Source organism: Ailuropoda melanoleuca, chromosome 3, assembly GCF_002007445.2.
Source record: "Ailuropoda melanoleuca isolate Jingjing chromosome 3, ASM200744v2, whole genome shotgun sequence".
In the NCBI taxonomy this organism is placed as follows: domain Eukaryota; kingdom Metazoa; phylum Chordata; class Mammalia; order Carnivora; family Ursidae; genus Ailuropoda; species Ailuropoda melanoleuca.
The window spans coordinates 49350083-49371978 of NC_048220.1; the positions used below are offsets into that span (position 1 = coordinate 49350083).

Consider the following 21896-nt stretch of genomic DNA (forward strand, 5'->3'; position numbering starts at 1 on the left):
GTGGGCTTACGTCATTACGTCACTTTTGTGCGACTGGCCCGACTGTTCAGGTGTTGGCGGCTCTCTGGCAGGTCCGCGTGATCTTCCGCAAGTGAGTCTCAAGAGTCCGGGAAGGGGGCTGGCGGAATCCAAGAAGTTCTCCTTGGACGCAGTGTCCCGCTTGGCAGGTGAGGTGGTAGGTAGGTGAAGGCGGCTCCTAGTGGGGGTAGTTCAGGCTCACATCGGGTCTTCCTTGGTATCTGGCATGCTCCTCTGGGGCTTCCCAGTCTTCACGGAACGGCTAAAATTCCTTAACCAGCCTCTCAGGATCCCCGCGATTTCGCTTTGACGTAGATTTGCCTCTTCCACGATAACATCCTCTCCTCTTATTAACCGTTATTAACCCGCATCTCTCCAGGGCATTGGACAACTTTCCATCTCTGTCTTTGCTTATGATGTTCTTCCGATTTCGAAGGCTGCCCTTATCCCCCGCGCTTGTGCCCATCTTAAGAGGTCAGTCTGTTTTAATATCAGAGGTCAAGACCCAGTTGAAATGCACACTTTGAATCTTTCTGGGACTACCCGGTTAGAATTAAGAATCTGTTTTGAGCTCGTATCCTCTGTATGTTATTTATAGCGTATATTTGATATTCTGCATTGTATTGTAGTATCTATTATTAATCTAGTCCCAGTTTCTCCGGCTCTGACCTCTCCCTGATCATTTTCTTCCTTTTCATTTTCACATCATTTCTTGCCTCCACGCCTTTGTATTGTGTCACGTTCCCCCTCTCTCACCTCCAGTGCTATATCTCACTTTAATCTGGCAAACCACTGTAACTACTCCTCACTAGTATTTTTTTTTTTTTTTAAGATTTGGTTTATTTATCTATGAGAGAGAGAGAGAGAGAGCGCGCGCGCGCCCGCACGAGCAAGGGGAGTGGCAGGCCGAAGGAAAAGCAGGCTCCCTGCTGAGCAAGGAGCTCGATGCGGTCTCCATCCCAGGACCCCGGCATCAAGAACTGAGCCCCCAAGCGTCCCTACTCGTTACTTATAAACTTTTAAAGCTTTAAACCTTTCTCTCTCAAGGCAGAGTTATGTACTCCTTTGCCGATATTCTAGTAAGGGGTGGTTTTGCCTGTATTACAGTAAGGGGCGGAGGCCCGCACGCTAGATTTGGCCTGGTGACTGTTTTCTTCTCGCAGCCAGTGACCCTAGAACGGTTTTTACAGGTTAATATTTGCAATCTGGTGATGGGAAACACTAACCTTGAACCCGAAGTAAGTGAAATGTTTTTCCCTTGGTTCAAAAATCTCATTCTTTCATTCATAAACATAAAATCGTACTCATAATTATTTGGGGGGTTTGTTAGTAAAAAATTGGGATTTTTTTTTCTTGCTTGCTTTCTTGTAACTACATAAGACTCTCCATTTTGCCTGTCAGTCTGCAAAGCCTAAGATATTTATCATGTGGCCCCTTACTGAAAAAGTTTGTTGACTCTTGATGCGTAGCAGTGTTCATATTATAGACACCACGTGTGCCTTTAATTTTGTTTTTCCATAGAACCCAGCACAGTGCTTCCTTTCTTTCCTTCCCCAAGTTTTCTTTAAGCACTTAAAAAAAAATCTTCCAGATACAAAATGTTCAGTTTAATGGGAAAAAGAGATTATTATAAATTCAGTGTTATTATGCACACAGAAAGTAATATGCAGAATGAAGTAGGATTAGGAGTTTGGAGAAGGATGGAGGATGTGATCCTTGAGTTGAGCTTTAAAAAAGATAAAAAGGAAGTGGGTAGATAGAGATCATTCCTGGCAAAGAGGACAAATGAGCAAAGACAGAGAGAAAAGAAAGAGCATGGTGTGTTAAAGGGAATAGGAAAGAGGTGAAGATGGAAAGGTAAGTAAGGGCCAGATCACAAGCTGTGTTAAGGAGCTTGGACCTTTGTTTTCAGGCAGTGTTGTGCTTTTAGCAAAAGCTGGATATGCTGGGTAGTTAGGTCTTGCTGAGGGCTGTTTAAAAGATGAATGAGGGAATCAAAGGGCCCTTATACTGCACTATTTCTGTAGATGAGAAGGTCGGAGTTAGAGCAGTGGAACTTGGTGGAGTGGACACGATAGAGTTTAGGGAGGTAAAATCAGGAGATCTTGTTAATTATTTGGATGTTAAAAGTGAAGAGGAAGCACAAATCAAGGCTGATTCCATATTCCTAGCATCTGCCGATCACCTGCTGAAATGGAGAATATTGGAGGGTGTGAGGGCACTGTTTTACTCAACATTGTATGTCTTGAGCCCAGAACAGTGTCCTACATATTGTAGGTACTTCAATGAATAGAAAAGTTTCCTTGTTTTTAATTGTCGATTGTTATGTTTCATCAAAAGAACCTTTAGAATACGTCATACATGTTTATTTTGGTGTTACTGCTATACTGTTTTCAAGCTTTTTGGAATAGATGATGAGCTGCAGCACTGATAAAATGAATCTCTTTTGCAGTTGAATAGTCCTGGAGAGACATTTTGGCTTAATTCCATGTCAGTTAACTAAGTTTTAATTCATTTTTATCCTATTCTGTCATTTAAATTGAGAATTTAATATTTATTCTTGTTTCTTTTCTTACTGTTTTTAAACTTTTTAAAATTAAATTTTTACTTTATTTTAAGCTTTTAAATTTAAACTTCTGCATCAGAATATTAGCTTTTAATTTTAAGTTTTTAAATTTAATTTTAAACTTCTATGTTAGAAAATTAGCTTTGTTTTCCTTCTCGGTATCTCTAACGCTTTCAGGAAGTCAGGACCCTAGACTATGTTCATATAGAATAAATGTCATCCTAAATTTAATTTCAGGACACTTTTGTATTTGCAGTTTCACCTTAATGTTTTCTGTTGTTAACAAATAAACAGTTTAAGCCAGTGAGCTTCTTTTGCTTTGGCCACTGGATGGCTGAGCCAGATTTATTTCCATGTGTTGTAAATTGGTTAGTTAGATCTGAGAACATTTGTGTACAGCCTCTGTGTATAGCTGAGTAGATGGTGCACTTTGGTAGCCCTATCTGTATTCTACTTGCTTCCTTTAGATTGTCTCTTCTGTGTTAGAATTAAATGGTTTATTGGTCACTAATCTATAAGCTGCCACACAGTCTTTGGAAAAGGCACAGAGTGAAAATGGTAACTATACAGGTTAAAGAATAATATGTGTATATAAAATATTTTCTTTTTCAGATATAAAGCAGAGTCACTATAATTATTTCTAAAGTCAATTTCAAACTATTTACCCTTGGATAACAGTCGAATTATATGAAATTATGGCTGGTTATAAGCCTGCAGCTATTCAGACATATCCTGTACTTGGTGAAAAAATCACCCAAGACACACTGTACTGGAACAACTATAAGGTAAATATAGATGGTAATGAGGGGTTTGCATTTATGCTTATTTCTCCAGCATATGTTACACTTTGGATACTCTAATAGAGAGCTTATAACTAAAAAGAATATCAGCAGTTTACAGTTTGGGTGGAAAATTTGATATCTGGTATTTTTTCTTGGAAGTTTTAAATGAAAAGTCCACGCTGCTTAATGATTTTAATCATACTAGTGCCTAGCAAAAAATAGATTAATGAATCCCAAATGAAATAGATTTTTGAATTTGAATCTTGTAGGCAAAGGTTTTTTTGGTTTTTTTTTTTTTTTTGCCTTTCTAAAACAAAGAAGTGATGCAGAATTAGTTCTTCTAGACTACAAAGGCTTAAAAATGATTTTTTTAAAAAATGAACAATTAAATAGAGAAATGGAAAAAGATTGGAAGATTTCTGGAACAAGAAATTTAAATGACCAGTAAATAAAGAACTGTAGCTTCACTCAATAATTAAAGAAATGTAAAATAAAATTAATTTGTTTACTATTTTTTATCTGTTATAGTGGTGCAAATGAGAAATTTGGGTCATCATTGCTCCCTGAGGGAGAACTGGTGCAAACTTTCTGGAGGGCAATTTGACATTATCATGATAAAAATACCTTTTGTCCATGTAAATTCTCCACTTTGGAACACTCCACCAAATTTGCTAAGATATACGTCTACAAGTGTTTATTAAAGTATTATTTTTAATACTAGAAATTTTGGAAAAATCTTGTTTGTTAGTAGTGGGCTGGTAATGTAAATTATGATGTATTCTATAATGGATGGCAAATCTATTGATCATATGAAAAATTAGCTAAGATGTGTTATTAAGTGAAAAAAAGCAAGGTGCAGAACAGCCTGCATCGTATGATCTTTGTGTTGGTTACAGAATAGATGGTTAAATGTATGCTGGTATAGGCATAACTCTTTCCCCCCCAGCAATAATTGTAGAAAACTCTACAGCTGTAGATAAAGAGTGAGGTATGGTTTTCCAGCCATATATTTGTTTACATTAATGGCAACCAGGATAATCTGGGCGATGGTATTTGAACCTTTTTGCTTTCTTTATACTTCTATATTAAATACATCCTAGTAAATGTTATTAAGAACAGAGAAATGATCAGTAAGAAATTATGTAATGCTTAAAAGGTCTTAACCACTTGTAACTCTCTTAATCCTTTGTATTATTTTTCATTTTTGTTAAGACCCCTGTTCAAATCAAGGAGTTTGGTGCAGTGTCAAAAGTAGATTTTTCTCCGCAGCCTCCATATAATTATGCTGTCACAGCTTCCTCAAGGGTAAATATAATATTAAATTTATTTTTCCTTTGTGTAGTTATATTTACTACTGATCTTGGGCCATCTGATTAAATACCATGTTTTTTTTTCTTTTTGTAGATTCATATTTATGGCCGGTACTCTCAAGAACCTATAAAAACCTTTTCCCGATTTAAAGACACGGCATACTGTGCTACTTTTCGTCAGGATGGTAGACTGCTTGTGGCTGGCAGTGAAGATGGTGGAGTTCAGCTGTTTGATATAAGTGGGAGAGCTCCCCTCAGGCAGTTTGAAGGTCATACTAAGTAAGAGCCAGGGTTTAAAATTTTTTATTTTATTTTTTTTACTGCGGTATAATTAACAAAACATTATGTTTCAGGTATATGTTCGGTATTTATGTCTGTTGCAAAACAATCGTAATAAGTCTCATTAACATCTGTCACCATACAGTTTTAGACAGTTGGTTTTTTTGTTGTTTTTTTTTGTCGTAAAATTTTTTTTGTTTTTTGGGCTTTAAATAAAAACATATAGCAGTTCTGTGACGATTATGTACCAATGTATACTTTATTTCCTGATTGTTCTAAGACAGAGTACCTAATCTGGTCTAGTCCTATAGTCCAGTTTGATGGGGCTCATGAATTCCCTAGAATTATATGTGACATTTTAAGAAATGTATGTTTGTCTAGGGAGATTTCCTATAGCTTTCGTCTAATCAGTGAGTTCTGTGACCATTTGAAGTTATTAACCACTGATCTAAAGGCAACCTCACAACTATAAGTGAGAACTCTATAGGCTAGACTACTTTTGAGGTTCTCATTTTAAGTCAAGTTGGAAGGTTGATTTTTTTTTTCTTCTTGAAGTTAGTACTTTGCCACTAGACAAATTAAATGACCAGGGCAGTTTTATATTATAACTTTATATCAAGATTACCTAGTTCATTGCTGAAATTTGCTACTGATTTAAAATCTCAAGAGTTTTTTATAGTGTATTATCAGGGTGGTCTTCCCCATCAGTGAAACATTTAAAATAGAATAGAAATTCACTTAACATGATCCTACTTAATTGCAGGTCTTCTTAGAATTTTGTAAGGAACTATCCATTTGAAATTTTTTTAATTAAAAGTACCTTTGCTCCAACATTTAGAACATTTACATTTATTGAGCACTTCTGTAAAATTGTTAATGTATTAGAAAACATAATTTTAAGGCTATTAATAGTCTTAACTTCATAGAGTGGAGGTATGTTAAGAGATGGCAGACATAAAATTTTTTCTTGCTTTTTAATATATTGATTCTTGATCTTTTAGAGCAGTTCATACGGTCGATTTTACAGCTGACAAATACCATGTGGTCTCTGGGGCTGATGATTATACAGTTAAACTGTGGGATATTCCAAATTCCAAAGAAATTCTGACATTCAAAGAACATTCTGATTATGTGAGGTGTGGATGTGCTAGCAAACTGAATCCAGATCTGTTTGTAACAGGTTTGTGAACTGTTTTCCCTCTTGAAGTTGATCATTTAATTGTGATATAATTTGATATTGCTTTGGGACTCTTTTGGGATAGAGCAGTATACAAATTTTTTATAAAGAAATATGTTTCTGTTTATCCAGTTGTTTTATTTCATTTTTCTTCTTTTAGTGATTGTTCTTACTGTCCTCCAGACGTGTTTGGAAGCATCAGGCTTCCCTGAAAACATGAGTGTCAGAACTGTAATGTTTTTAGTACTCTGGTTTTCACAGAGCCTCTAGCAGCCAAGGAACAAAGATAATGCAGTGCAGTGTTTGTGGGTGCTTGTGCAAAGGTTCTCAGGTGATTCAGTAGTGATAATAGCTTGAAGATCCGAATAGTTTAAGATCCTGTATAATATAGTAGAGTATAGTATAATGCTTTTTCAGAAAACAGTCAGTGGTACCAGAGAGTTTGGAGTTAACTCTGTCTTCATGAATGTACATGTGTCTTTAAAATTTCATCCTTTTCTCCTTTTAAAATTAATATTTAGATACAAACACACACATTTGAGTTTTTGTTGTTTTGAGTAATGAAACTCACATAATACAAAAATTGATCTTTTAGGGTCATACGATCATACTGTGAAGATGTTTGATTCACGAACAAACGAGAGTGTGATATCTGTTGAGCATGGGCAGCCAGTGGAAAGTGTCCTGCTTTTTCCCTCTGGAGGTCTTCTGGTGTCAGCAGGTATTTTAAAAATTGCTTTACCAATATTTTGGTCTTGAATAAGTTATTACTTTATCAGTTACTTTTTGTAATTTAACACTGTGCCCTTGAATTGCATACCTAGGTTTTGCTTAACTGATAAGTAGGGCAGGCCAGCAGTTATTATTTATTGAGTACCTAATGTGAGCCAGATGCTGCGCTATTATATACATATTATCGACTCTGGAAGGTAGTTTTCTCCCTGTTTTGCAACTAAGAAAATAAATAAAAGCTATTAAACTAATTTTTCCAAGATAGAGTGACAGATCTGAAATCCTAAAACTTGACAGCCTACAGTGTGTATTTAATCCAAAAATCCAGGTTGTATTCCTGTCATTCCTACCTAAGAGATCTGTGACAGCTTTTGAAAACACAAGTCTTTCTGTTCTAGAATCAGGCTTGTCTTTTTTTATGTCTCTTGATTGAAATGACTTTACCCAGCAAATAGCCAGTAGTTCTGGAGGAGGATATAATGAGGAGTCAAAAGGGGCCTTGATACATTTTTTCATCAAGTTGGAACTGAGGTATTTTTTTGTTAGGTTGATCATAGAGCATTTTCAAAATTAGAGTGCAAGAAGTAAATTGGATTTTTTCATATATCAAATCAAAATTAATGTGTTGACAGTAGAATACATAGGTAGTGTGTGTAATTTATAGTATATATATATGGCTGTGTGTGGTCTTTTTTTTCTTAATTTTAAAATCCAAATAAAAATTAAGCTGTTTTATACTTCTTCCCCAGTACCTATTTAATATCAAAATAAATTAATAACATTGTCAGATGTATCCATTTTGCGTGCTGTTACTTTGAGAAATGGAAATAAGTTCAAGTTGAACAGGGAGAATGGACACCTGTATGCTAATTTCCACTGTGTCACTAGCTAATTGTATGACCTTGGGCAGTCCCTTCACTCCTGTAGACTTTGAAAATAACAGTTTGGACGGGATCAGTTATTTTAAATTGTGCTCTCTCATGAGCTGTCCCATGTGGTAAGACAGGGACTATGAATTGGCTTACCGGCCCACTTTCCCAGTCAGGATAGATAAGACCTTTGCTCCTCCTTCTCGTTTTTCTATTTTACCTTCTCGACTTTTGCCAAATATATCACTGACATAAAAGATGCCGTACTAAAAGAATTCTTTTTAAACTATTTGATTAAATTGCCTTTAAGGATGCTTCGAACTCTTGGAGTAAAAGTTACAGGGAAGTTTTTAAATTTTGTTGGGATTCACAAAATGTTTAGAAAATAAAACTGTATTATTCATTTCCATAGTGACATAAAATTTCTTTTACAGGGTGATTTTATTACAATTTTCTTAATCTTTTTTGGTTATAATTTTTCTTTTGCTAGGCAGTTCTGTGATCTAATCACCAAAACAGTTCTTTGAGGTAGGAACTATTATTATTATTCTCAGTTACAAACTCAGTAAGTGATAGAGCCAGCATTGAAACCAGGAAGTTTTGGTCTGGGACCCCTCACTTCACCTCCATGCTGTGCAGTGTCCAGTGAAGAATGCTTTTCAGATCTTTAAAATATTGAATGTTTAGGCAGAATTTCAAACTAATGATTATTTCTTTTTGTAGGAGGCCGTTATGTTAAAATCTGGGACATGTTGAAAGGAGGACAGTTGCTAGTGTCTTTGAAAAATCATCATAAAACTGTGACGTGTTTATATCTGAGCAGCTCTGGACAGAGGTTACTTTCTGGGTCACTGGATAGGTTAGCATTTTAATTTTCTTTATTATTACTAGTGTATAGGTATTTACTGCTCAAGGAAATGAGTTATTTCTGAAGTATTTGTGTTAAAGTAAATGTTCTATCAAATGATTTCTGTGAAGAAAGGTCTTTTCAGTTGAAAATAGTTTTGGCCTTTTATTCACATATGGCAAACTTTTTTTCTCACTTGACTTAAGTTAGTGCTTTAACTTACATACTTAAGGAATTTTATTGAACCATTTGAACATTAATCTTTTAAAATAGTCTATGTTATTCCGTGGTTTCTTTAAAAATCCTTATTGTATATTTAAAAATATTTATAATGAGTGTATGTGTATGTTATAGCTTATATTCTGCAAAATTTAAAACTTGATGTGAAAACTTCTATACATTTATGTGATTCAAATATTAGTATTTTTTTTTTTTTAAAGATTTTATTTCTTTATTCGACAGAGATAGAGACAGCCAGCGAGAGAGAGAACACAAGCAGGGGGCGTGGGAGAGGAAGAAGCAGGCTCATAGCAGAGGAGCCTGATGTGGGGCTCGATCCCATAACGCCGGGATCACGCCCTGAGCTGAAAGGCAGACGCCCAACTGCTGTGCCACCCAGGCGCCCCCAAATATTAGTATTTTAAATAGGTATTAGTTAATGTTTTAGAATAGTGATGTCCAATGGAAATATGATGTGGGCTACATGTGTAATTTTAAATGTTAGTAGCCACGTTAAAAAGGCAAAAAGAACTAGGTAAAATTAGTAATATATTTATTTAGTTCAGTGTATCTAAAATATTATTTCAATATGTAATTGATGTAAAAAGTATTGAGATACTAGAGACAAGTTAAGCATCCAATACATGCCCTTTCACAGTAATAATATTTTATAGTGATTAAAGTGGAATATAGTTGTGTATAACAGAAAAATATTTTTATACTACCTCAGTTTTTAAAATTTAGGTTTATTAAGATCAAGTAAAATTAAAAATGTGGTTCTTCATTTTCACTGGCCACATTTCAAGTGCTCAGTAGCATGTGGCTAGAACTGTGCCACAGTTCTAGTATTTCTATTCATTGGTTTTGGTCATTTTAGTTTCATATTTCCTATTTTCATTGTTATGGAAAGCCCTGGTTTTTTAGTATGTTTATTAAAAAGTATACATATTTTAAAGCTAGAATGCATTTTTAACACAGAGGAATTTATTATATAAACATGTAGCAGATTCTCCAAAGTGCTGTTACTAGACAGTTTGGGGCTCCATTTTTAGATGCTTCTCTCAAAAATCAAGTGTGAGTTGGCTTTCTTCCCAGTAGTTGTCAACCCAAAGTGGGTTTTGTCTCCAAGAGGACATGGGGCAATATCTGGAGACATTTTGGTTGTTGTCACAAGTTGGGAGTGGAGTGCTGCTGGCGTACAGTGAGTAGTGGTCACGGATGCTGCCCAACAGCCTCCCATGCACGGAACAGCCTCCACAGCAGAGAAGTATCTGGCCCGTAGTGTTAATCACGTTGATGTTGAGAAACCCTGCGCTTCTGAGTCCCAGTGTGCTTTGAAGCCTTTCTTTTACTCTCAGGTGACAGTGGTTCATGGTCTGTCCTGGTGGCTTGTCAGGTCTTTATAGAAACCTGGCTACTGCTAATAAACTGTTCATTTTTAAAAGAGATTCAGTGATGAATTAGTTTGTAATTAATATCATTAATCACTATTTTTCTTCATTGCTGTGTAAATTTTAACATTTATACGTTGAATTTCTAACAAAAAATAGGAAACTTGCATTTTATACTCATTTCCTAGGTGATTTATAACAAAGCTTTCTTTTTTATTAGGAAGGTGAAAGTATATAGTACAACTTCCTATAAAGTAGTCCACAGTTTTGATTATGCAGCATCAATTTTGAGTCTCGCACTTGCAGTAAGTACTTTTAGTTCTTCTTAAAACTTTCACTAACCTTGTCTGTTAAAATGGAATTTTAGGGTTTTTCATTGTATTTGAGTAAATCTTATTTTCTTCTTGTCATATTAGATAGTTAGGACAATTTTTATTATATGACTTGTCCCAGTAATTTAGTATGAATTGAGATTTAGGTCTTGCTCACTATGTAGGCTCAAACCAAGTACAGCTGTAGGCATTGTTAACACTAAGGGCAGGATCTGGGAATGTCCACTGTCAAGTTGCATGAGCTGTTGAAGAAGAGGACATTTGAATACCTCATATAAAAATCTGAATTAGAAGAGGAAAAGCTTATTGCAGAATATTTTCTTGGCAAGATTGTGGAAAGTCATGCTATCACACAATCCTTTTTCTTTTTCTTTTTTTTTTTATAATTACACAATCCTTTTTCTAATAAGAGGTTGCAGGAAAATATATTATTTTAGAAGTTTCCCAAGATGTATTATACAACTGCCAGTGATAATTTACACCAGATATAACATGTTCTGTCAATATAATAGTATCCTGGAGGAAAAAATGATTTGTCTAACTTTTTGCATGGATCATTGTTAGGCAGACTAGCTATATCTGATTGGAACTCTTGGTGAAAGTATGGATAAGCAGAAAACACGTTATAAATGGTGCTTTAAAGGAAAACTAAGATATATGATGATATATGATTATTTTTCTAATTGCTCTTAGCATGAAGATGAGACAATAGTTGTAGGAATGACCAATGGAATACTGAGTGTTAAACATCGGAAATCTGAAGCAAAGAAGGATTCTCTTCCCAGGAGAAGAAGGCCTGCATATCGAACTTTTATTAAGGGAAAAAATTACATGAAACAACGGGTATTGGCATATTTCTTACATTTTTTTTTAGAAAGTGTAGTTCGTTAGAGTAGCCAACTCCAGCCACTGGAAAGTGTAGTGCACATGGGATTTAACTTTATTTTGCTTTTCTCTGCAGATTTCTAGATTGGGGATGTTATTAAAAAGTAACGGGGAATAAGGACTACTTTAGTACCCTGAATCATAACAATGTTATAGTATTTTACCATATTCAAAACAATGTCTTTGACACACTATCTGATTTGATCTCCTAAACAACTGTGAACAGTGATAGAGCCAGTTATGTCCCCTTTAGGCATCTGAGAAGATGGAGATGCAAATAAGTTCTGGTCTACCCAGCATCTCATTACTGGTAACCAGAGTCGTTAGGACTAGATCTGTTTCTCCTATCTTTGTTTTCTCTTCCTACTAAGTCATACTGCCCGCCATGTGAGGAGGATTGAAATGAGTAATGTTTGCCCGAGTGAGATGTTGTGTATCTGTTCTAAGTTAAATCATAGGAGAGTAAGAACACATTGATGTAGCAAATTATTTCATTTTCAATTAGTCTGCATTTTGGGCATATGCCCATTATTTATTATACAGTTCAGGGTCACCCTGGTATAAAAAAATACCACAATGAAAAAATTCATTTTGAATGAAACTCTGTGTGGTACTGATTTTTCTTTATAAATTTACTTTGTCATACAGGACGACATTTTGATCAACAGGCCATCAAAGAAACACCTAGAATTGTATGACAGGGATCTGAAAAATTTCCGGGTCTCTAAGGCACTTGACAGAGTCCTTGAGGTGAGCGAGGAGCATATATACATATGTGCAGTATGCTCTCTCTCTGACTGTGTGTGTGTGCGCGTGTGTTTTTTTTTTTTTTAAGATTTTATTTATTTATTTATTTGACAGAGATAGAGACAGCCAGCGAGAGAGGGAACACAAGCAGGGGGAGTGGGAGAGGAAGAAGCAGGCTCATAGCGGAGGAGCCTGATGTGGGGCTCGATCCCATAACGCTGGGATCACGCCCTGAGCCGAAGGCAGACGCCCAACCGCTGTGCCACCCAGGCGCCCCAGCGTGTGTGTGTTTTAATTAAGACTAATTTTTTAGAGCAGCCTTAGCTTTACAGCAGGGAAAGGTACAGCGATTTCCAATAGACTCCCTGCCCCCCCACATGCATAGCCTCTCCTATTATCAACACCCCCTCCACGGTGGTACATTTGTTATAGTTGATGAACCTACAAGGGGCATATTTTTAAAAGAATCATTTTATTACTTACCTTGTGCACATTACTGTGACTCAAAACTGTAAAGATATGGGGGCGCCTGGGTGGCGCAGTCGTTAAGTGTCTGCCTTTGGCTCAGGGCGTGATCCCAGCGTTCTGGGGTCGAGCCCCACATCAGGCTCCTGTGCTAGGAGCCTGCTTCTTCCTCTCCCACTCCCCCTGCTTGTGTTCCCTCTCTCGCTGGCTGTCTCTGTCAAATAAATGAAACAAAATCGTTAAAAAAAAAAAAGAACTGTAAAGATATAAACATATTTAAATTTAGTAATTATTAGTGAGTTCCAAGACTATGATTTTTTTCCTGTGCTGTCTTATCTGCTCATGTTGACTCTGAAAATTTTTCTAGCCCAGTTGTACAATAAAGACACCCGAGATTACAGTTTCCATCATAAAGGAGCTGAATCGAAGAGGAGTCCTTGCAAATGCCCTTGCAGGTCGGGATGAGAAGGAAATCAGTCGTGTTCTTAATTTTTTGATACGGTATGTTTTATGTCTATGAAACACATATATTTTGCATCTGAGCTCTTCTTTATCTTAAATGAGAGAGATTTACTTTTAGATTGATCTTTGTAGAGAACTGATGGAACAATTCAGTAAATCTATTTTAAGGATTTTTTTTAAAGTTGGCAAGTTTCAGTAAACAATTTCTGCTTTGTAGGAATCTCTCTCAGCCAAGATTTGCCCCTGTTTTGATCAATGCTGCTGAAATAATTATTGGTAAGTAGTTGTTAAAACTTGAGCCATCTGGGGCGCCTGGGTGGTTCAGTCGGGTAAGAGTCTGCCTTCAGCTCAGGTCATGATCCTGGGTTCCTGTGATCGAGCCCCGTGTCATGCTCCCTGCTCATTGGGGAGTCTGCTACTCCCTCTCTCTGCCTCTCCTCCCACCCCACTGTTGCTCTCTTGCTTGCTCGCTCTCTCTGAAATAAATAAATGAAATCTTAAACAAAACTGGGGCACCTGGGTGGCTCAGTCAGTTAAGTGTCTGCCTTCGGCTTGGGTCATGATTGGGATCGAGCTCCTCATTGGTCTCCCTGCTCAGCAAGGAGCCTGCTTCTCCCTCTCCCTGCTGCTCCCCCTGCTTGTACTCTCTCTCTCTCAATAAATAAAATCTTAGAAAAAAAAAAACTTGAAAAATCCAAGCGTGCTTACCCAATAGAGATGTCAAATAGTGAAATCAAATAGATCACAATACCTTGTTTTTAATCAGTTCTCCAGTAGCGATTGTCATGAAGAAAACAACCACATAAATCAATGCATTTTAAGGGAAGTAAAACATTTACAGTAGTTTGCCTCTGAATTGTTGAGATTAGAGTTGTAATTAAACAGCTTTTGCCTAGACATCTACAATGACCGTGGCTGTTTTTTAAGGGGAAAATGAAAGTAGGTCAGAAACCTCACACTATTTCTTTTTGAAATACATTTATTCAGTTGGATTGTTTGTTTTTTGTAAATCCTAAATTGTAAAATAAGTACAGATTTTTCACTGTGTTTATAGTCAGTATTTTTATACTTAACTACTGCTGTTCATTTATTGTTTAGAAAGATACTTCTAGTTAATGTGTTTTCTCTCTCTTTCTAGACATCTATCTTCCTGTGATTGGTCAGTCACCTGTAGTTGATAAAAAGTTTTTGTTACTTCAAGGACTTGTAGAAAAAGAGATTGATTACCAAAGGGAACTACTAGAAACCTTGGGGATGATGGATATGCTTTTTGCTACTATGACAAGGAAAGAAAGCACTTCTGTGCTGCAGTGTACATCTGATGGATTTCTGGAGAACAAGAAGATGGAATCTTAGTGTCTGCTTAATGAGACCTGTAAGAACAACTAACTTGAAATAGATTTGATTCTATTAACTGTTGGAAAGAAAATCTCTCTGATACATTAAAAAACAACTATTTACAGAAACAGTTTTATGGAAGAGACTGGAATATCTGGAATTGGAAAATAAGTACCTGTTTTAAGACATGGTTTTCCATGTAATACTTTGAATTATTTCATGGTATCTTCTGCTAGAAGATCTCAGTTGTCTTGGTCATAGTATATTGTCCACCTTGGACAAAGTGGTATTAATTTTAATACAGCAAAGTTCTGTATCAGCATTTGGGTAGGCATTCAGAACTCTGGAATGGGTTTCAACTGGGAATCCTGCCAAAGGGACAGGGCTTTATTTTTTACTTTTCTTCTGGAAGAAGAACAACGACAAAAGAAGTGGCAACAGCAAATAAATTCTCTCTTCACTCTAATCACTGTGGGATTTCCAGGCTCTTGCTGATCTTGCCTCCCTCTCCTTAATGTTACCATTTATCCTAGGTCACATGTTCTGCTTCCTCTGGTAATGGGACTGCATCTGCTCCAAATATGACAAACCCATGGCCAGCTTTGAATGGTTTAACTCTGAACTAGTTAGACATGTATTCAAAGAGTGTGATGAGGCAGATTTGATACCTAAAAATTGTGCTTTCCATTCCAGATTTTTTTTCATTCCTTTAATTTTGACCGGTCCTCATCAGAACAAGGCCTACAGATAGATCTTACTGGACGTTCTTTTTCCTTCTCGAGATGAGCTTTTCTACCCAGTTTTCAAGGTCAGAGGAGTTTGCTTCAGGTCAGAGGAGTGATAAAATTTGCCATTTTTCTCATAATAGCCTTTCAACCTTGTATACATATGTTTGGAGCTTATTTTATAGCTCCCGACCCTTCTGAAGACCATTTTCCGTAATCTGTATGTATATTTTGTTTCTCTAATCTCCACAATCATCTTGTGTTTAGAACTTGACGCTAGAGTGGCTTGGTTTGGAAAATAGTTTTTTTGTTGTTGTTGTTTTTTAAGGACAATGTAAGTCACATTTTTTATAAAGATATTCTTATTTTCTTCTTGGCTTTCTGAGATAAATGAATTCCTGGTGTCTACTGAGTATTAGGTCACTGATTTCACACTTGCTACCTCTCCCACCTTCTCCCAACTCCTATTCCCCCTCAAGTAGTTAATTATCTGTAAGGAAACATTCCTTGTGTTAGAAGATCCCTTAAAGGAAGATTCTATAATGAGAGTCTCCTCTTAAAATTTAGTTCTGTGAATTCAGATTTTTTTTAAGGCAGAAAAAAATATTTCTCTGGTCTGGAAAGGGCATGTACTTAAAAAATAGGGTCTAGTTTCCCTTTCATGAATTGATGTGCAGTCCTACAGCACAGTGGCTTATAAGGAACCAGGAGTTTGCTTCTCTGAGTAGTTATGAGATTAGACAAGGTCATAAGCTGCGTCTTCATGTTGAAAGTGTTAATTTATTTAAATAAATTTTGTATTTAAAAGCTTTTAAAAATATTTAACTTCATAAGAATGCTGGTAATTTGTATACTAGTAAGAGCTAGAAGTTGAAATTCTAAAACTAGCTGCCATTAAGTGTGTAACATGTGATAAGGGTTTTCCCTTAATTTTATTTGATTTTCATCACAGCCTTCCAGTGTTGGTGTTCTCATTTAATGCTGAATTAACTACAGTGGTTAGCCCACTCTTGAATTGCCCAAGCTTGGGAGTTCCTCATCATCCTGGCACTGGGACCGGCCTGCCCCCTGGGGCCAAACTTAGTACTTCCCTTTAACAGGACTTAATTAAGTGCTGCAGTTCTTGGATGAAATCTAGAATGAAGACAAATTTTCAGAAAGGTTCTGCAGCTCTCATAGCCATCGATATTTTATGGTAATTTCAGAAATAGTTTTTATATTCATTGGGACAAACTAGTATTTGTTATTTAAAGTATTTAAACACACTTGGCCTATTAGGCATATTAATGGTATGTAGCATTGGTCTTTGGATTCTAATTTAAAATGGCTAACAGATTTTATGACTTCTGAATTTTAGTTGAAAAGTATTTTAAAATGTTACTAAGACTGCAGAAATATTTACATGTTCCAGAGAATTTAGAAACTCCATGTACATTTAGTATAAGAGTTAAGTACTTGGGAAGGTTTTGATTGTTGGATCAAGCAATTGAAGTGCTATTTAGAAGAAAAATATTTTAAGTGTATAAATGCTGTTGTTTAAAGGAATTTGGGTTGTAAATGGGTTTGTTTAAAGAAATTTTAGTGTTTTTAACTTAAATCTCTATCAGCATGAATTAAAGGCCCCCTTGAAAGTGATTATTAAAATGTATTAGTATTATGGTTGGAATATTTGTAAGTTAAACCTAAAGCCTTAAAGAAAGTTTTCAAATGCTTAACAAGTAACTTGTCTTTCCTACAAACAGATGTTCTCCTCAGGCATGAAAAGACACTTATTGGTGACTAGACTACACGCCTCTTTCCCTGACCGTAGTGAACTAGACCAGGGGTGGTATATCTGGCTCAAGCCCTGTCTAAGCCGGGAGATGTAATTGCGAATTATAATCAAATGCTTGATCTAGGAAAACGTGGGATTCTGCTTTTTGGATTATCAGCAGAGAAAGCTGTAGAGAGAAAGGAGAAGGAAACCTAAGTCCAGGGGCGCCTCGGCTCGGTTGGTTGGGCGTCTCTCGGGTCATGATCTCAGGGTCCCGGGGTCAAGGGCCGCATCAGGCTCCCTGCTCGGCGGGGATTCTGCTTCTCCCTTTCCTTCTGCCCAACCTGGCTCCCTTGCTCCCCCACTCATGCTCTCTCTCTCACTCTCTCAAATGAATGAATAAAATCTTCAAATCAAAACAAAACCTAAGTTCAGAGAAAATAAGCAAGACAAGGCCATCCTGCCTCAACAGGCGAGGCTGGAGAAGAGAAACCATCATAGTTTGCAGCAGCTCTGGTTCCCTTCTGGTTGTACCTTAGGGGTTCCCTCTGGGGTCCATGAGACTCTTTGGAATCCTAATAAATTCTTTTTGCTTAGATGAGTGTGAGTGGTTTCCTTTATTCACAACCAAATAGCTCCAAAGACACTAATTCACCAATCCTGATATTTATTGAGATACACACATTAGAGGTCAGGGCATTGGGGATATTGCAATGAACAACATAGACAAAATCCCTGTTCTCTTGGAACTAATGCTCTTCTTGGGAGAGGTAGATGTTCAGTAAACAAGTAAAAAATTGCGGGTCAGATGGTGATAAATGATATAGAGAAAAATCAGGCAGAGGAGAGAGATAGGAAACTATGTGTTTGTTAGGGGTGAGTAGGTGGGTTGCAGTTTTAAATAGAGAAGTGAGGGAGGACCTCACGGGAGCTACAATTGGGCAAAGACCTTAAGGAACTGAAGAGAGATGCTTAATGATAGGGGATGGAGTGGAAAGACCCTGAGACAGAATCATGCCTTTCTTTTTTTTTTTTTTTTTTAAAGATTTTATTTATTTATTCGACAGAGATAGAGACAGCCAGCGAGAGAGGGAACACAAGCAGGGGGAGTGGGAGAGGAAGAAGCAGGCTTATAGCAGAAGAGCCTGATGTGGGGCTCGATCCCATAACGTCAGGATCACGCCCTGAGCCGAAGGCAGACGCTTAACTGCTGTGCCACCCAGGCGCCCCAGAATCATGCCTTTTGAGTTCAGAATAGCAAGGTGGCTGGTTTAACTGACATGGGGCAAGGAAAAGAAGAGTATAAGTCAGGAGGAATGGGATGGAAATGAGATGGTGTGTTTGGCAGCCCTTTGAGGGAGCTTTACCATAAAGGGAAGCAAAAAAACCTGGGGCAATGGCTGATGGGATATAGGGTCAAGACAGTTCTAAAAAAATAACTTTAATAAGGTATAATTGGTTTGCTATAAATTGCTCATTTTAAAAGTTCAGTTTTTATGTTTTGACATGTACCCATGAGACCATCACTGCAAGCAAGATAATGAGTGTATCCCACGAAAAAAATTCCCTGCCCTTCTGTAAACCCTCCCTAGGTAGGCCCCACCCACTTAGGCAACCACTGATTTACTCTCTGTGCCACTATAGATTTGCAGATTGGTTTGCATTTGCTACAATTTTATACAAATGGAATCATACAAAATTTAGGATTGGGGGGCTGGCTTTCATTTAGCATAAATGTTTTGAGATTTGTAATTCTTTTGAGATTTAAACTGGAAAAAATTACAGAACATATGCTGATGGGGATAATCCTGCAGATGGGGAAAAATAGTGAAATAGGAGAGAGGGAAGCCAATTGCTGGGGCAATGTTTTTAGAAGGGGATTTGGGGTCGAGTGCCCAAGTGGAAGGGTTGGCTTAGATAGGAGAATGAATAGTTCTGGCATGGTTCAAGAGGGAAGGCAAAATATATGGGCACAGATGCAATGAGGTGTGTAGATGTGATGGTTAGGGCTTGCGGAAGTTCTTTACTGGCTACCTTTATTGGAAACAAAATAACCAGCTAAAAATGAGGTTGGCGGAGGAGGTTAGAGGTATCAGAAGTGAGAGAACAGAAGGCATGATACACTCCTAGAAAGGTCAAGAGCTCAGACTTTGAAGCCATCTGCCTGGGTTTGAATCTTAGCTCAGCCACTATCTATGTATCTTTGAACAAGTTATTTTACCATTTTGTGTTTACTTTTCTTCATCTGTTCATCAGACAAAATTACGTTGTGTGGCTGTGAGAATTAAAGTATCTAGAATATTTCTGTCGTTAGCTATTATTTTGGGGAGAATGATGAACTAGAGAATGAAGTAGGATTACCAGCTGCACTAAGGGCCCACCTGAAATTAATGTCATGGATTTGAAGCGAGGCCTGTCAGTATGATTGTGTGTTTCTGTCTATTTACATTTGGATAAGAGGGTGTAGATGTGGGATACGGACATAACCAGCATTGGTGAATGCAAAATAATCGAGAAAGGGACAAGGTAGTTGTTGAGATTTATGAGGTATGGTTACGATGGACTATGAATCCAAGCTGGGATTAAGGAACTGCATTAGTTGGAGTAAGGAAATAAGATAATGGGGGAGTGAGGTCAGTGAACACATAGCTGGATCAATGGGCTGTTGGTTTGTGCGAAGAGTTACAGTTTGTGTGCTAGAGTTAGTGACACACATGGAAGGAGCTGTTGAGAGTCAAGAATTATGACAGGAGGAGTGTTGGAGAGGGTGACAGCAAGCCAGGAGCTAGAATGTTCAAGAAATCATGAGGAGTGGCCAGTGATCAGCGGTGACCAACCAGGTGGAGTATTACATATGCAGTCGGATGGCATGAAAGTCAAAGCTGAGGCTTTCCTGGGGAGTGGTGAGGGAGAGTGACCCATAATCAGCATCAAGGATCACCTGCCACACCTGATAGGGTGTGGGAACGTCGGTAGCACCCGGGCAAACTGGAGAGGAAGGTTGCTAACAGTAACACAAAAGCTGGCCTTCCCCTCACTCCTACCTTCCAAACCATGTGTGAGTATATCTGATTGGTGGAACTCAGTTTTGCATCCAGAGCACTATCTGCAAAGGAACCTGGAAAATGCGGTTTTTAACTTTGCAGCTCTGTAGTTCTGAAGGCAACCTAGAAGGAGCATGGAGCAGAGAGGAAGGAAAGCAATCCGTACAATATTCTTCCCCAACTATTCTACACATACATGCATGCCCTCACTTCTACACAAATAGGAGCACACTCTACCTGCTCTTCTGCCTTTATTAGAGCTTCCTCTATCTTAGTGCATAGAGCTCTGTTGCTTTCCTTTTTATACTGGCCTCCTCTATCACTGTGTAGATGCATGTGCCGTTCAGTGTCATCAGTGGGTACAAGATACAATGGTTATATTATTTTTCTGATATCTACACCTCAGAATATTTCTGGAAGCTGTCTTTATTGCCCATTAGGGATTTTAATCAGGTGAAATTGAAACTGTGCATTAGGACAACTTAATAGGCCAGGTTGTCCTAATGCAGTTTCTTAGTAAGTTTCAATTTCACCTCTAGCTCACCGTTAGGCCACGAGGTGGCAGTGTTATTTCGAATACCAACAGAAACCCACTTTTCCACAGTTCTTTCTCTGAGTCGAGCTGGTGTTCTTAGGTAGAAAGGTGAGTTCTCTCACAAAACAACCAAGATATTTGGCTAGTGCTATGTTGGCAATGTGAGTTCAAATACCATCTATAATTATTGGTAGATGCTAACCAGAAATATGGAAATAAAATCTAACCAAGTCCTTTGAATTAAAGATTAAGTTTCACAACAATGTAGAATAATGAAAAGAACATAAGCTGTATGATCCTGGGCAAGTCCCAGCTACTCTGGGACTCAGCTTCCATTTCTGCCAAATGGGACTAAAATCCCCTCCCTTACAGGACTGTTGCAAGAATAAATGCGATGATATATAAAAAGTGTCTTATCTGCTTTATTGTGTTTTTCACATGTTTGTGATTATGAAAAGTTTACATGTCCTGTACTAGTTGGGAGCTTTTTCTTAGTTCCCCTGATTATTAACATCATTTGGACCACTTAGATAAGGGTTGAGTTGAAGTTTTCTTTTATACTGTTACAAAGGATGTTTTCTAAATAAAGTAATCACATAAACTATAAAATGAGGGTATAGGGGCACCTGGGTGGCTCAGTTGGTTTAGCATCTGCCTTCAACTCAGGTCATGATCCCAGGGTCCTGGGATCGAGTCACGTGTCAGGTTCCCTGCTCAGCGGGAGCCTGCTTCTCCCTCTGCCTCTGCTGCTCCCCCTACTTGTGCTCTCTCCCTGTCAAATAAATAAATAAAATCTTCAAAAAAATAAATAAAACAAGGGGTATAGTTACTTGAGGACTTGAGACAGACTGCTTACAAGCATTTTGAAAGTAGATGGTGTGATTTGCACTATATGCAAATAAGACATTAACCACTTTATTCACAAAAGTAAGATGTTAGTTCCCATTGGATCACTAGTGTTATAACAGAAATTTTAAATGGAGTTGTTTATGTCTTTAAACGTACTTACAAATGCAGACTTTCCTTTATTCAAATTAACTATATAAGCTGGGACTCTGTGATGACTTTATTGACCAAAAGGCTAGAAATACAAACTGTGTTAATTTAATGAGGGTTGGCAATTTTCTGTAATCATAACTATAAAGCAATGGACTCAAATGAGATGCATTTTTTCAAGTTATTTTAAAATTGAGGTATAATTGACATATAACCTTGTGTTAGTTTCAGGTGTACTAAGAGATATATTCTTGACAAAGTGCTTCCAATTAAAAAAAAAAAGTACCTGAGTCAAAAGCAGTTTCCTCATAAGAAACAAGTGGACAGCAGTGGACAGATATCTTTCTTTCACTGTTGTCCACTTAGGATGAAAAGATTTTGAGGCTCACTTGCCCATTCTTATTTTCTAGTGGGAAAAGATCTA

The 21896-nt window shown here is 37.3% G+C and overlaps 1 protein-coding gene across 5 annotated transcripts; it reads left to right on the top strand.

The window, feature by feature from the left end:
* Positions 1 to 17: 17 nt before the first annotated feature.
* UTP15 (UTP15 small subunit processome component) lies at positions 18 to 17495 on the top strand. Of its 5 annotated transcripts, none has more exons than XM_034656353.1 (14): positions 38 to 167; positions 398 to 492; positions 3197 to 3369; positions 4579 to 4671; positions 4771 to 4955; positions 5957 to 6135; positions 6728 to 6853; positions 8457 to 8592; positions 10411 to 10495; positions 11216 to 11365; positions 12056 to 12157; positions 12987 to 13120; positions 13299 to 13357; positions 14220 to 17495. In XM_034656353.1, exons 3-14 carry the CDS (start codon positions 3280 to 3282, stop codon positions 14435 to 14437), a joined length of 1557 nt encoding a protein of 518 aa, XP_034512244.1. In that variant the 5' UTR covers positions 38 to 167; positions 398 to 492; positions 3197 to 3279; the 3' UTR covers positions 14438 to 17495. The 5 variants fall into 5 exon arrangements, with proteins under 5 accessions (XP_002929567.1, XP_034512244.1, XP_034512245.1 ...); XM_034656354.1 differs by lacking the exon at positions 398 to 492 and adding an exon at positions 1209 to 1256; XM_002929521.4 differs by lacking the exon at positions 398 to 492 and having other exon boundaries at positions 18 to 167.
* Positions 17496 to 21896: the final 4401 nt, after the last annotated feature.

Bases quoted from the DNA above. Each gene is read 5' to 3' on its own strand.
- UTP15 (XM_002929521.4), top strand. From the start codon at position 3,280: ATGGCTGGTTATAAGCCTGCAGCTATTCAGACATATCCTGTACTTGGT. The intron at 4,672-4,770 runs GTAAATATAATA...TTCTTTTTGTAG, and splicing joins CTGTCACAGCTTCCTCAAGG to ATTCATATTTATGGCCGGTA. The intron at 13,121-13,298 runs GTATGTTTTATG...TCTGCTTTGTAG, and splicing joins GTTCTTAATTTTTTGATACG to GAATCTCTCTCAGCCAAGAT.